The 15,605-nt window shown below is 44.1% G+C and overlaps 1 protein-coding gene across 2 annotated transcripts in view; it reads right to left on the bottom strand.

Moving 5' to 3' along the window:
* The window catches only part of srrm4 (serine/arginine repetitive matrix 4), a 361,375-nt gene extending 346,709 nt beyond the window's left edge, over positions 1-14,666 (bottom strand). For both annotated transcript variants that reach the window (XM_085961798.1, XM_085961799.1), the window contains exon 1: positions 14,091-14,666. In XM_085961798.1, coding sequence (XP_085817924.1) covers positions 14,091-14,224 — 134 coding nt within the window. In that variant the 5' untranslated portion in view covers positions 14,225-14,666. The remainder of the gene's footprint in view (positions 1-14,090) is intronic.
* Between the last annotated feature and the right edge of the window lie 939 nt (positions 14,667-15,605).

The following is a 15,605-nucleotide window of genomic DNA, read 5'->3' as shown; positions in this document are numbered from 1 at the left end:
AACCCTCCAGGAAGTTGGTACGATGGATTCAGGAGACAATTAGGTCACTGGACAGAGAAAGAGCAGTGGGATATCATGAGGCGGCAGGTAGGTAGGGTTGGTCTATGTAAAAGGATGGATTTGTTGTGCCTGATGATCTTTGTTCAAGCAGAAGTCTTACTTTCTTATAATTGACAATGGGATTAGATTATTGTGTAACCAATGATATTTGCCACTCTTGGGCCTGAAATTCCTATTTTGATGGAAAACAGAAGAATGCCTGTTTATCGATGTCATTAATAATCAGTTAATGAATCACAGAAACACATGGCTTTGAAAAGTGCCGTTTCTGAGGATGTGATTTCTTTACTGGGTCATTAATTAGGGAGAAAACAAACATTCTTCCGTTTTTCATTTAAAAGGGAATTTCACTTACTTAATACTTACACTTTTGGGGTAGTTTTTAGTCAAAATAAGACAAAAGCTGAAAACCCTCCTGAAAGTTTCACCGTTATTTCATGTAACACTTTCCCGTCACACTTTACTGATAACACCCTTATTGTTGTAAAACACAGTATCCTCCAGCTTACCATGAGCAGTGCTATGAGAGATCTGCTAGTGTGTGTGAGTGTGCGCGTGTATGTGAGTGAGTGCGTGTGTGAGTGAGCGTGTGTGTATGTGTGAGTGTGTGTGTCTGCATGTGTGTGCACATGTGTGAGTCTGTGTGAGTCTGTGTGAGTCTGTGTGTGTGTGTGAGCGTGTGTGTATGTGTGAGTGTGTGTGTCTGCATGTGTGAGTGTGTGTCTGTGTGTGTGTGTGAGTGCGTGTGTGTGTGAGCGTGTGTGTATGTGTGAGTGTGTGTGTCTGCATGTGTGTGCGCATGTGTGAGTCTGTGTGTGTCTGTGTGTGAGCGTGTGTGTATGTGAGAGTGTGTGTCTGCATGTGTGAGTGTGTGTCTGTGTGTGTGTGTGAGCGTGTGAGTGTGAGTGAGTGTGAGTGAGTGTGAGTGAATGTGTGTGTGTGAGTGTGTGAGTTTGTGTGTGAGTGAGTGTGTGTGTCTGCGAGTTTGTGTGTGTGTGTGTGCGCGAGTGAGTGAGTGCGTGTGTATGTGAGTGCGTGTGTGAGTGAGCGTGTGTGTATGTGAGTGTGTCTGCATGTGTGTGCACATGTGTGAGTGTGTGTGTCTGTGTGTGTGTGAGCGTGAGTGAGTGAGTGAATGTGTGTGTGAGTGTGTGAGAGTTTGTGTGTGAGTGAGTGTGTGTGTCTGCGAGTTTGTGTGTGTGTGCGAGTGAGTGAGTGCGTGTGTGTGTGTGTGCGCGAGTGAGTGAGTGCGTGTGTGTGAGTGAGTGCGTGAGTAGGTGGGTGAGTGTGAGGTGAGTGTGAGGGTGGTGTGTGAGTGTGGTGTGAGCGTGTGCGTGCGTGAGTGAGTGAGTGAGTGAGTGTGTGTGTGTGTGTGTGTGTGTGTGTGTGTGTGCGCTCATGTGTGTGTGCATGTGTGTGTGAGTGCGAGTGTGAATGTGAGCATGTGTGCGAGTGTGTGCGATTGTGTGCGTACGTGTGTGTGGTACAAGTGCTGAAAGTTGACTTTCCATGGCAGCTGATCATGTGTTTTTGCAGCAGGTGGCCCCTGGCTCTCTGGCACTTACCTTCTCTGAGAAATATTCTAGTGCTGTAGCAGCAGCCCATAATGTAGAATCTGCAGCATTTAAATAGTTAATTGGAACTTTTTCATTTAGAAAATAAATGATGTCTAATTTTATCTCGAGGACAGAACTTTTAATATTTGGACAGGTGATGACCAGTAGGGTTGAGAATTTGGAGGCACCCATATTTCAGATACAGAAGGTCAGCAGCTCAAATGCTTTAACATGATGCTCGTCAGCAATACAGACTGGTTGCTGAAAAAGGAAGAGCTTATTCTACACTCCTAGGAGCTGGTGCACAAGTTGCGCTACACTCACTTGGATATATGCTGCATTGGGCATATTGGAGAGCCAACCTACTGCCTTGGACTTGCTCACACTCTGCCAATAGACTGGCAGAGAATCCACAGGCATATCCTGCCAGCGAGTGAGATATGTTGTTACTAGACTGCCAGGAACTCAAAGACAAGCTGCCACTGGATGTCAAGGGCTCGGTTGCACACTAGCTGCAGACTGCCAAGGAGTCGGAGGCAAACTCTCACAAGGCCAATCAGTACCAATGTACATATTGGCACTAGACTGCCAAGGAGTCAGATACATACTGTATCCCCAGACTGCCAAAAATTGAACACGTGGCCTGCCCTAGAGTATCAAGTGTCAAACGCATATACCTTTACCCGTTAGACTGTCAGGAATTGAACTCCTAGATGACACTAAGGAAAGCAAACTAAATGCCCCATAACCGCCAACAAGACTAAATAATGGGCCAGGAATTGCGGTCGGGGGCGTACCGCCGGAGTACACCGCCGACCTGCGAAAAGAATACGCAGCTACCTGATGGCGGCCCTCCTGCGAAAACTTGCGCTCTGACGCTGCGAGTAGGAGGGCAGCGTATTGGCCCACGGATCCCAGGGACGCAGTCTGTGCAGAAGCCTACCTGGGATCACGTGGGCCTGGTCCTCCAATCAGAAAACAGATTGTCATTCATTCATTTAAATTACCACAACACTCATTACTACAGCCTTTAAAATACAGACAGATTTAGCTTTTATCGTGGGAATCCAATTCATTACTCATAATTCCCACTTGTAAACAAATACGCTGCACAGTGCAGAAAGTTATGAAATAATTTTTAAAAACCTGCAGCTCTAACATACACTCTGATTGCTTCTCATTAAAGCTTTTAAGTCATTTAATTAGAAAAAGCATTTTTTTCATCTCGGGTGCCCCCATACGCTGTGGAAACAAGCCCTGCGCCTGTTTCCCCAGCTGTAAAATTTTCATACCTAATTGCAAATTTTCATACGCTGTTTGGCAAATAGCCCAAATCTGTGCCAGCAATTAGGTTTTCGGAGGTGGATGGATGGCCTGTCAACACGTACATTGACAAACCGCAAGTTTGAGATTTAGCGCGTGTGCTTTGCTGCATTCCACATCCTAACAACCAGCTGCGCAAAACAATTTCTTCTCATTTCCCCTCTGGTTCTTTCTGAATGTCAAGAAACTAGAAACTGGAGGAGCAAAGGGATTTGGATATCCAGGTACACAAATCACTGAAGGCCAGCGCACAGGTACAAAATGTAATCAAAAAGGCTAATGGAACGTGGAATCTGCTAGCAAAAGAAGAGGTGCTTTCAAAAGGAAATTAGACGAGTACATGAGAGTAAAGGGAATATGCTGAAAGGCTGAGATGAGGTAGATGGAATGGAAGGCATATAAACACCAGTACAGACTAGTTGGGCTGAATGGCCTGTTTCTGTGCTGTATATTCTATGTGATATTGGATTTCAAAGGCGGTATGATGGCGTACAGAGTACGTCGTCACACCCACCGCAAAATCCGGGCCATATTTTATCGTGCCCTCACTTTCAACTAATTCTCAGACATCACATACTGCCAAAAATACTAGGTTGTTCAAAGTGCAAGTGAATCAAATTGAATTGGACAGATTCAAGTGTCGCTGAATCTAGAATCAGTTTGTTTCAGTATTTTGGGTTAAGTTTCATCCTTAATATTCAGCTTACATAAAAGGTTTCGACCTATATTTTGGCCTCTTTTTTAATTTTAGAATATGTAAGTTTTTAAAAATATTTTAAAATGTGCCGCTTAGACCTTAGCATACTGTTCTTTTACATCTGGGACCTAAGTTTGAATCCAACCCAGTTAGACAGGATGAAAGGCTCCTCTCTGCCTTCTGTAAAGGTCTTGTGTGAAGTGATTGACCAGTCTGAGTTTATTTTCTGCTAGCTATAATTTAGTACAAATTTCCAGTTTTGCTGGAATGGCTGATGTGAGAAATGAAAATGACACACTGATGTGGTGGGGATGCTCCTCTGTGTTAGGGCGGGATAGACAGAGCTTTACTTTGCATCTGATTGAAGTTATGCATGAAATGAGAGTGCTTGACATTGACACAAAGAAGTAGAAAACTGTCCAGTGCAGAAATACTTCAACAGTAAGTGGAATGGGACAGCTGTGGTGCTTGGTATATTGAGGATATACAATGGGTAAAATGGGGGAACTCAACCTCAAGTTTACCAATTGGGGCAGCTGTGATGCTGGGTACATTGAGGGTATACAGTAGAGTAGAATGAGAGAAATTCAACTAGATTTTACTGGCAGGTGTCTCAGTTGGTGCTGTAATGGTAATGTTGCTTTGCGAGTGTTGTGAGATTGGTACTATCTATTTGTTATATCTGTCATCTGCTTGTTTTGCTTAAATGTATAGCTGGAGAGAACAGATTCAAAACCAGTTCTGTATAGGGCAAGGAGCTGAGGAGACGCTGTATGTCAGAAAGGCCCGTGATATAAAAAAAATAGACCCATCGGTAGAGGACAAGTCCAGAGCAGTGGCTCAGAAGTGCTGCAGGAGCCAGAAAGAATGGCTTTGGTTTTACCAACATTGAGATAGAGGAAGCTACAACTCCTCTGCAAAATGATACAGTTAAAGTGAAACATCTTCTGATTTATACTCTACTGATTATCTCAAAACAGTTCAGACTTCTGTTTGCTTCATTGATTGCTGCTCCACAGTAAAGTGACATGTTAAGTGCGGAGCCTATTAATATCCACACATCTTTTTTGACCTCCAATTTAACTATTTCTGCATTCATGTAAAGTACTACTATTTATTATTTCTTCTAGCGTGCAACACCTTACACTTGCATCCTGTACTGCGTTTCATCTGCTACTCTCCTGTCTATTCACAGATTTTATCTGACTCTTTTTGTAGGTCCCCGGCTGCTGTTTCTGATTCAACGTTCCTCACCTTCCAATTTGGTGCAAACTTGATGGCCTAGCCGAGGCCCTAGAAATTATGGGGGCAATTTTAACCCAACCCACCAAGCGAGAAACTGACGGGTTTGGGTTGTCGCCCATTTTACACCCCGCCCAATCGAAGTCAATGGAGCTGACCCAAACCTGTTCGGTGGGTTAGGTTAAAATGACCCCCCTATATTTCAGGGCTCTCTTGACTGTGGATATCAGCCCAAGGACTGGAGTGCAGTGAATATAGTACCATATTTTAAAAGAGAGACAGCGTGAATTTGAGTAATTAGTTAGTTTAACAGCTGTGGTAGAGAAAATTTTAGAGTCTTTAATTAAGGATCGAATCTAGATAAATAGAAAATAGTTAGACATAGCACACATGGATTTCAAAAGGGACACTTGTGTTTGACAAACCTCATAGAATTCTTTGAGGAGGTAACAGATATGATAGATGAGGGAAATGCAGTGGATGCAGTGAGCGTGGACCTTAACATAGGCTTTGACAGGGTACCACATGGAAGATTATTAGAGAAGATTAAGTGGTATGCAATTAGGGGGAGGACAGCAAACTGGGTTAAAAATTAGTTAGGGAGAATACAGAGAATAGAGATTAAGGGCAGTTTTTCAGAGTGGTTGGAAGTGGGTAGTGGTGTCCCGCAGGGTTCAGCTCTGGGCCATTTCCGTTCACTGCGTACGTATATCAATGATTTGGATACAGGCCTGAGGGCATGGTTGAAGTTTGCAGATGGTATCAAAATAGAATTCTTTAGAAGTCCAGAGGAAGCTGCAAAGGGACACAATTAAAATGGGTGAATTGGCAAAAAAGCTGCAGCTGGTATTCAATGTCAGTAAGTGTGAGGTAATACATTTTAGTAAAACAAAACAGCAGTACTTATACTCTGAATGGAAGTAGGGTCAGTGCTGTGGGACAGCAGAGGGATTTGGGGGTACAGGTTCACAGGACATTAAAGACAGTACCTCAGATTGATAAGGCTGTAAAAAACTAATGGGATTCTAGGTTTTACCACAAATGGTATAGAATAGAAAAGCTGAGCTGATATAAAAGCTTAATAAGAAGTTAAAGTATTATGGCCTAGAAATTCAGTGGGCCTTGCACCTACTTAGCGCCTAAAGAGGTCTTTTGCGCCGGCGGGGTGGTAGCGCGGAAATTGAGTGCAGCGGTATTGGCGGCGGTAGCCGTTAGCGCTGCGCCGGGACCGATGACGTCATCGGTGTGTGCGGTGGCCCGTAACGCCCCGAAACTGCGCCGATCCCCATATTTATTTGCGCCCGCCTCCTCCGAAGCGGGCGCAAACAGCGAACAGAAAACGGGGCCGTCCTGCTGCCATAGTGGGGCGCTTTAAAGCTGAAGGTGCGGCCGGCCGCTTTTTCGGCGGCCGCCTGCCCGCACCTCCTTCCCCGGCCTCCTCCACCCCCCCCCCCCGCGGCATTGCCGGCTGGTTTCTGTGGAGCCCGGCACTTCTCCGTTGTGCCGGGCTCTTTTGCCGGCACTCGCGATCGGGGCTCCGGCCGTTGCAGGCACCTCCCCCTTAAGAAAGGAGGAGGCCTGCAGTACCGCAGCCTGCCGCACCGCATCGGGTGGCGCTGCGGCAACTAGCGCGCCGATATTCAGTCGCAGCACCCCAAACGGAGGCGGGCACACCCTGGTATAGCGCCCGCTTCCGAATTGGGGTGCAGAAGATGAATATACGGTGTGCGCTAATGCCTCCCCGCCCAGCGCTAACTTTTGGGCGCGAGCGAGCTGCCCGCGCCCAAGTGAATTTCTAGGCCTCTGTACCATATTGGGCTCTACACTATGGGAAGGATATTGAGGCTTTAGAAAATTTACAATGCAGATTCACTAAGATGTTGCCTGGTACGAGGAAACACAAATACAAAGAAAGACTTGAGAAAGTGGGGATTTTTACATTAAATCAAGATAGATTATGGGGCAATGTGATAGGAGTGTTTAAAATTATGGAAGGATGAGACAGGATAGATAGAAGCAAACATTTTCCAGTCGTTGATGGGCCATAGATACCAGATTTAATATAAGAGAGCAGGAGAAACTTCTTTACAGAGAGCATTCACTCCCAGGGTTAGAAGTTGAGGCAGAATCTACGTCAATATTCAAAATGAGATTGGATAGGTGGATGAAGGAAAAGGGAATGAAGGGATATGAGAACAGGACAGGTAAATGTGATTGGGATTAGTTGTTCATGTGGAAGGTAAATGCCGACACAGACTGTTTGGGCCATTTGTCCTGTTTCTGTGTTGCACCTTCTATATACAGGAAACTTTGTGATATCCGGCACCGACAGGGCAGAGCTGTTGCTGTTAGATCAAAACTGCCGGACATGTTGAAACATACGGAGATTTTCAGCTCCGTGTGAATTAACAAACCCTGTTGCTTAGCAACAGCTTCAAAACGGTCGGCTGCAGCTTAAAAGCGTCCCTAGCTGAAGCTGTTGCTCAGCTACAGACCTTGCAGAGCCTGACTGGGGAAAAAAAAGCAACGAGAAGTAAAAATACTTATAGAAAACGGCTCCTGAATTTTGCCGGTAGATAGAGCTTTCTGGACTTTTAACCTCCGGATAAACCAAAGTTTCCTGTACCTTGCATTGAGCTTCTGAACCCGAATCATTGATGTAAATTAGGAACAGTACCAGTCCCAGTGCTGACCTGTGAGCCAGTCCACACAAAACATTAGGGGAGTTCAAAGTGTAGTTGGATGGTGGCCTGGGGGAGCTAGAATACTAGAGGGACCAATGGCTTTTTCTTGTCTTTGGCTTTTCTTGTGCGCTTAAAGTGATTGTCAAACCTTTGATTTGGGGAGAGGAATGAATAGTGGAGATATATAATTGTCTTCATAGTAACATGATGTGTAAGTGATACATGTTTTGACACAATCTACATTATCTTACATGTTTGTATAAAAATGAAAAAAGTGCAATTAACATTCTTTCATGAAAATGATGTCTCTTTACGACACAATAATGGATAGGAGCAGGAAGAAACCAAACGAGTGTAATAAAACAACGAATTTTTCATCTATAGTTTGGACATAAATCATATTTGACAGAATTTGACATTACTTTCCTAGCATTCCTTGTCAATGTCCCAAATATGGGAAAATAATTTCTTATCAAAATCAGTGGATTAGGCTGTAGAGCAATGCAGCTCTTTATTTTCACGAACTATCACTGTTGGAGTGGACAAATTATCAATCAGTGGGTAGGAAAGCTTAAACAGTTTCTGTAAGCAAAATGCTCCCGTTTTGAACATCAAAGAAAGCACACTTTAAAGCTTACATGAAAACTCTTGATATGTCAGCTCTGGCTCAGTTGGTAGCACATTCGCCTCTGAGTCAGAAGGTTGTGGGTTCAAATCCCACTCTAGGGACTTGAGCACATAAAGCTAGGCTGACACTGCAGTGCTGAGGGAGTGCTGCACTGTCGGAGGTGCCGTCTTTCGGATGAAACGTTAAACTGAGGCCCCATCTGCTCTCTTAGGTGGACGTAAAAGATCCCATGGCACTATATATCAGGAGGAATTTCTTCACCTAGAGAGTGGTGAACCTGTGGAATTCTCTGCCACACAGGGCAGTTGAGGCCAATTCATTAAATATATTCAAGAAAGAGTTGGGTATATTTCTTGAGGCTAAAAGGATCAAGGGATATGGGGAGAAAGCAGGGACAGGGTACTGAATTTGGATGATCAGCCATGATCTCATTAAATGGCGGAGCGGGCTCGACGGGCCGAATGGCCTACTCCTGCTCCTATCTTCTATGTTTCTATTTTGAAGAAGAGCAGGGGAGTTATCCCCGGTGTCCTGGCCAATATTTATCCCTCAACCAACATAACAAAAACAGATTATCTGGTCATTATCACATTGCTGTTTGTGGGAGCTTGTTGTGCGCAAATTGACTGCCGCATTTCCCACATTACAACAGTGACTACACTCCAAATAGTACTTCATTGGCTGTAAAGCGCTTTGAGACGTCCGGTGGTAGCGAAAGGCGCTATATAAATGCAAGTCTTTCTTTCTTTGATATGAACTGTAAACAATGTAATTGCACATTAAAACCCAGAGACTGTGTCAGACTGACTGCCTGCTTTAATTATGACAATTCTCTTTCTAAGTTAGTAAAACCAGTGTTGTTTAGGTCCACACCAAATCTGGGGCGGTTATTTTATTCCAGCAGCCAAGGGCTTGACTTTCAACCAGAATGCCATGGGTTTGTGTGCCTGGGACAGGAGAATTTGGCCTTTCTCTGCTAACAGGATGCTTAATGAGGTGAAGGGGCATTCCATCTTGACGACAGATAGGGACAGGCTTCTTTTGAGTCAATCTACTTAATTCATGCCTCTGCTTGGCAATTGCAAAGCCACACTGATGGGAGCTGTGGCGAAGTTCATAACCCAATTCAGCCTATTGTCCTGGATGGTGCAGGACATGGGCATTGAATGACATACAAGTTAAGATAACAGAGGCTAATCAGTGCCTTCCTGTTGGAATCATTTTATTTCTATGATGATGGAGGCTGACTCTTGTGTATGATAAAGTTATGAGTAAGTTACAATTGGTCTCACCGAAATTGAAATCCTATTTCACAGAAAGGCACTGAATATTCTGTTTGTCTTAGTCACTGGACTAGGTTTACAGCCAATTGATTATAGCTTAAAATGCAGCCCACTGTTTTTTGAACTTCAAACAGTTTTTTGTAAACTTTTCTTTGTGAAGCTGAAAATCTGGAAGTATGAAAAATACTTCTTGAGTTAGCAGGCTTCATGAAAGAGAATATTTTATTGCAGGGAGGGAGGGGGAAATCACCCAGGCTCTGCTCTCATGTATCTCCAATTGGACAGGCACCGGTCTTGGCCTGGTGCAGTGCTGAGGGAGTGCTGCACTGTCTGAGGTGCTGTCTTTCAGATGAGACATAAAAACAAGGCCCTGTCTGCTCTCTTGGGTGAACGTAAAAGATCCCATGGCACTATTTCAAATAAGAGCAGGGGCATTCTCCCCAGTGTCCTGGCCAATATTTATCCCTCAACCAACATCACTAAAACAACACATGATGTGGTCATTATCTCATTGCTGTTTGTGGGAGCTTGCTGTGTGCAAATTGGCTGCTGCATTTCCTACATTACAATCAGTGACTACACTTCAATAATGCTTAATTGGCTGTAAAGTGCTTTGGGACGTCCTGAGGTCTTAAAAGACGCTATATAAATGCAAGTCTTTTTGTTACCCTCTCAGCTGAGGGTGATGTGTGACCCAGGCAACTCAGTTGAGAAGAAAGGAAAGAATTAGCTGCTGGTAATGATTGAATCATTGTAGATCCCTCCAGGAAAAAAATGATTCTACCAACTTAGCAAAAATGTCCCATGGTGCTTCACAAAGAGGGGTAAGATTGAGATTGAACAACAATTGGGAGAAGAGTTGAGGAGGTGAACGAAGGTTGAAGAAGTCGTTTTGGAGGAGTCAGAGGAGTGGAGGGTATGAATTCAAAAGAAGGGCAGCAAGAGGTTGCAGAGGTAACTTGGAGCAGAACCATGGAAAACAAGGACAATGTAAACCAATATTTACTGAAATAGAGGTGTCGGCTGTCCATGTGATATGATAAATAACTCATGACTGACAGACTCCTAACTAGATTATGATCAGGCTAATGAATGTAACCCTTGATCTTGTCTCACTGTTGCCAAGAATATACAACATCGACTTCATAATGCCTTATTCTGTTTCTAATATACTTCAGTGTGTCATGACTGAAAATGAAACAAATTGAAATGAATAATTTTGAAAATTTTGCAGCCCAAGAAAATTATTTGCAACTGGTCTGTGTGTCACCACGTCATTATGATGTTGTACTTGGGCAGGTATGATTAGTTTCACTGGTAGTTCAACACACAAGTATTATAAGTAGAGTTACATGGTAGATACAGGATGAGGAGACATGGGATTGACTCATGTGCAAAAGCAGGTGGCCTGATAGCTCATGGGTGAAGGACTTGTGAGTGATGCCACAAGTGGGCTATCAATCGCAGATAGCCACTTCTCATCTTCCGTTTGCACTACATGGTGCCTGGACAATTAAATGAAAATTAGAAGATGTTCAGAGCCGATAGAAAGTGTTTTAAATGTAAGCTATGCTGCTGTGTAGATTGCGAATTGATTCTGGTGAAGTTACAGTGCCAGCTATATTTGATTTTAATATAATTGTGAAATACCAATAAATATCTTTAAGAGGTGACAGCATTATGCGTCCAATCAGTTTGGCACGTGCAGCAGCGACTGATAGCTTCTCTACCGGGACCGAAGGATTAGGAAATAATTTTCACCCTTAAATGAAAGTTGGGTCCTACAATTGCGCTGTAGTGTATGGGCGCGTACTGAGCTTGTTCGAAATTCCTTTCCCCATTATTTTAGCAGATGCGTTTACCCATTTAAAAGAAGCGGGTTCAGGAAATAGCAGGCGAGACAAGAAGTTCAAACAAGCACGCTATGTACTTGGCACTGGCTCACTTCAGGCACAGGTTCAAAGTCAGCCTCTGGGCTGGGCTGTGTAGACATGCAGGATGGGCCAGCTGCATAATAGACATCAGGTCACCTCACCGCAGGGAGGCCTCCAGCGGCAGAGCGAGAAGAGCGACTACCTTGTTAGGGACAGACTCCGGTGTCACCCTCAGCCAAAAACCCATGACTGCAGCGACAGTGTGAAACCCGGTGGTCAGAAGGATGCGTTGTGTGATGCTGGCAGGGAAGGAAAGTTAAATCTGTGGCTGAAAACATTCTGGGGCGGAAGTAGCCGAAACGGCCCCTCCGTCCCCATTTCAGATCTTAGATTATGACAGCACTTAAACCTGTCGCGCAGAAGTGGGCATCAGCTTCTTTACTGTATGCCGAGCATTGCTCTGTTTGTCTTTAAAAAAATATATAAACATCTTAGAAAAACAGTATGTCCTATCTGTCATTTCTTAGTTGCTGTTTAGCAGGGATGAGGATGTTACTCATCACAGCTGTTCACGGCTGCCTCAGCACAGGGCCAGATACTAACAACTTGTCATCCGTTGAGAATATAATAAAATGTGCAGATTTCAACAAAGAACATGATTTTAAAATCCATCAATTACCCAGTGTACAGTACATGCGTGAGAACATTGTGTTCCTACGGTAGGAAAGCTAATAGTAATTCCTTTCATTTTAGTTTGTTCTATGAATCCATAATGTAAACTCCCCCTCCCCCTCCTCCCCAGCCACACACAATGCACATTTAAAAAAAAATTGATGGAAGTTTCTTTTGACCTGCTCTGCAGCTCTGCCTCCCTTAAAATCGAAGTTAAGCAGCATCTGTTGAGGGTGAGTTGAAAAGCCAGGCTTAGCATCAGCCTGCAAGCCATCTGCTGTATGCCTGGGCCTCCTCTCTCAAAATCAGCTGCATTTTTAATGAACCCGGGCTGGTAGGAAACAGCTTGTTGATACAATGGCAGAAGAGACCCTACAGCTGGAGCAGTGCTGAATACAGTGTCACTGTTAAGTCAGATATATAAGTGGGGGGTCGGAGAGCCAGCACTAATTGCCAAACTGCGTGCTGCTGGGAGTCTGCAGGCAGATTCAAATGAACTTCCAGTGACATAGCAACACAACGAACAGGAGCACAGATACACACACACAAACTAATACATTGATTGTACAATGCTACAAAAGAAAGAACAACATAGGACTGCGTGTGTCCTTATTGGAATTGATTCATTATTTACCCTGCTTTAATTGTTCTCGGAATTCTGATATTAACGATTATATCATAAAAAAAATTCCACGAGCTAATCATTGCATTTATTAATTAGGAATGTTAGTCGAGAGATACACTGGACCAGATGCCTACATTTCCTCTTAAGTTAAAAATCTCCGAGAAAAGTCCAACTGCGCCTCAGGAATCTTACCACAGACCCACTTTCACTGTAATCCTTTCTCTTTTATGAGTACTTTGCGCTTGTCATGTCAAACTGAATCACACAAAATTCTGTTCGCCGGAGCTGAACCTTTCCTACAGTCCAAACAATGGGAAAATGGGATCTGTTGGCAGTATTACTTCCAACAGTAGACTATTTTGCGCTAAGCTTTTCCTGCCATCCTTCGTGTAGGGCAGTAGAAGGGAATTAAACCAGCCAGTGATCAGGTTTGTCTTATAACCCAGGCTCAGATAATAACTTGCTGAAATGCAAGTGGAAGCAAAATGTGTTCCTTCCCAGCCTTGCGTTGTGGTCTTGTGTACATTTCCCATTTTTTAAAGGTGTGCGTTTGACAGTGTCTGCTGTTACTTCATACAGTGTGTTGTTTGATCTGAAATGAATGGTTATATGTTGTTGTCACTGGAGACACGTTGTAAACAACTTGGTACATCTCAGCTGGTTAGCCCGGTATGATACAATAGTTTAAACACACAGATGAATCCCTGCTCATACAAGAGTACCATCATTCCACTGTCTAATTGGTTTCTATTGTAACTTGCAGACAGCCATGAATATATACTACTCATAACCAGTTGAAATATAGTTTCCTATATTTTTGTTTTTACCATTCAGCAAAACCTTCAATCTTCAAACCTTTTGATGAAATCCAGTTTATGAATAACACTTGTCATATGTTCCTGTCGTACTTCCTATTATTTGATCTGTTAAACTCCAGTTCACCCTTCAAGAATAAACAGTCTGACCTACTGTGGCTATCAATAAGGCTCTTATTTAACCAATAGACCTCAGGGCTAATAAAGCTTTTATAGATTAAAAATATGGTCAGTCTGAGAAGAAGATATAATGAACTTTATTCTCCTAAAAATATGACCACTTGATTTGAAGTAGTGAAGTAGTCTTGTCCTTTTTTGATATCCTTTGTTCTTATCTATGAGGGTGATAGCTTCCACTCTGCCTTCACTAACACTTTTCAGTGTCACCCCCTGAGTGCCATTGCTTGTCTAGTCTGTGCCTTCCTGCAAGCAGTACAATGGACAGGGAAACCGGGCTTATCAGGATAACAACAGACATTTCCAACAGGCAGAGTGACTGAGCAGCTCCAGCATGTATGTTAACGCTAGCTATAGCAGATGGTCAATTAAATCTTCAGCAGCCTGCCAATGTACCGTGGCCTACGACATTCTGACCTTTCTTTTCCAAAAAAACAGGAAAATGCACACTTACTTGCTAAGAGTCTTCCGGGCTGTGATGCTGGCGACGATGATGCTTTCTGGGCGCGGGGTGGCCACCGCCTTGAAGGTTCCCTTCCAGAACTTTTCGAAGAGCTGCTTCTCGCCTTGCTGCACGCTGGCCATCATCTACGCGCTGGTCTTCCGGAGGATATGCAGTGAGGAGAGACCGGAGCTTTGTGTGGAGCCCTCTCGCTCACACACACACGCTCTCAGGCAGCCGAGGAAAGGGAGCTGTCCAGCTACTGAATCGTTCCACCTATCTGTTCTATTGGAACTGTCACACAAAGACAGTTTCCCCTCGGCGCTGGAGTGTCTCCCTCTATCTCTCTTTCGAGCCGGTTCAGCCAGATGTGATGCCGATCTACAGCCGTTACTATAAAAAGGGATCAAACCAGTTTCTAATCAAAGAGAAAGCTGCTTTACCAGGTAATCACCAATGGACTTGCAAAAACAAGAGCCATTGCTACGCTGTCCGGGGCTTAGCCGCTGTAACTAAGCACTTGCTGTCAGAAATGGGCAGCGAGGTTCTTGAGAACACAAAAGCAGCAGCAGTGTGCATTCAGCATCTAAGCTGTTCCCTTGTTTTGTCTCATTTAGTGTGTGACGTTGGAGCGGGGTTGGTCAGCTGAGTACAACGCCTCTCCCGCCTCTCTCTCTCTCTCTCTCTCTCTCTCTCTCACTTTCCTTCTGACAAAAAGCAAAGCCTGCTGCCTGCTGTATCTGCATAACAAAAGGCTGCAGGTTCCCGAGAGCAGGCCTTGCGTGTGCCTGACACAATAGCCTGCAGCTGCATTTACAAGCAACCCAAAATATTTCAGGCCAAATAGACTGGCTGAAGGAGTAAGTGGCGGAGGCTATCTCCTTTGTCGAGAGGCATTCCTCTAGATTTAATAGCACATCCTGTACCCTTGCTGTTGCTTTCTGTCTAAAGCCCACAATCTGCACAATGAAAGCTCTCTTGTATTCACATGGAGTTTATGTTTACGTATAGCTGATATTGTGCTGCCCGACTAAACTCATCCGATCATCTTGTAGTAACCACTGTAAATCACTGTCAACTATAACATGCGGAACGCACAACAATTTTCATCATGGGTTACTCAAAGCATTGCTCAGGCACCTTGGCAGCAGAGACTATTGCAAAGGATTTTGCCATTCCCATTTGCAACATTTTATCTTTCCTGCCTCTTACAAAAGATTGTTCCTTCAATTACTCTGCCCCCCACCCCCACCCCTGTCTCTGCACCTGCTTAATATCTGTTACATCTCCAGCTTTTTCCAGTTCTGAAGAAGGGCCCCAGATCTGAAATGTTAACTCTGTTTCTCTCTCCACGGATGTTGCCTGGCCTGCTGAGTTTTTCCAGCATTTCCTGTTGTTATTTCAGATTTCCAGCATCTGCAGTATTTTGCTATTGTACTATTACAAAGGACGTGGTTACAGGGAGGTCGATTTTCATGTGTGGTGCAAATCGGACGGGCAGAGTCGGGGCAATCGGGACGCAGGCCC

This window comes from Somniosus microcephalus, chromosome 19, assembly GCF_052327205.1.
Source record: "Somniosus microcephalus isolate GS21.2 chromosome 19, FLI_Smic_1.0, whole genome shotgun sequence".
Classification (NCBI taxonomy): domain Eukaryota; kingdom Metazoa; phylum Chordata; class Chondrichthyes; order Squaliformes; family Somniosidae; genus Somniosus; species Somniosus microcephalus.
Note: the sequence above shows the minus strand (reverse complement) of the source record. Positions and strands in the feature narration are given on the sequence as shown.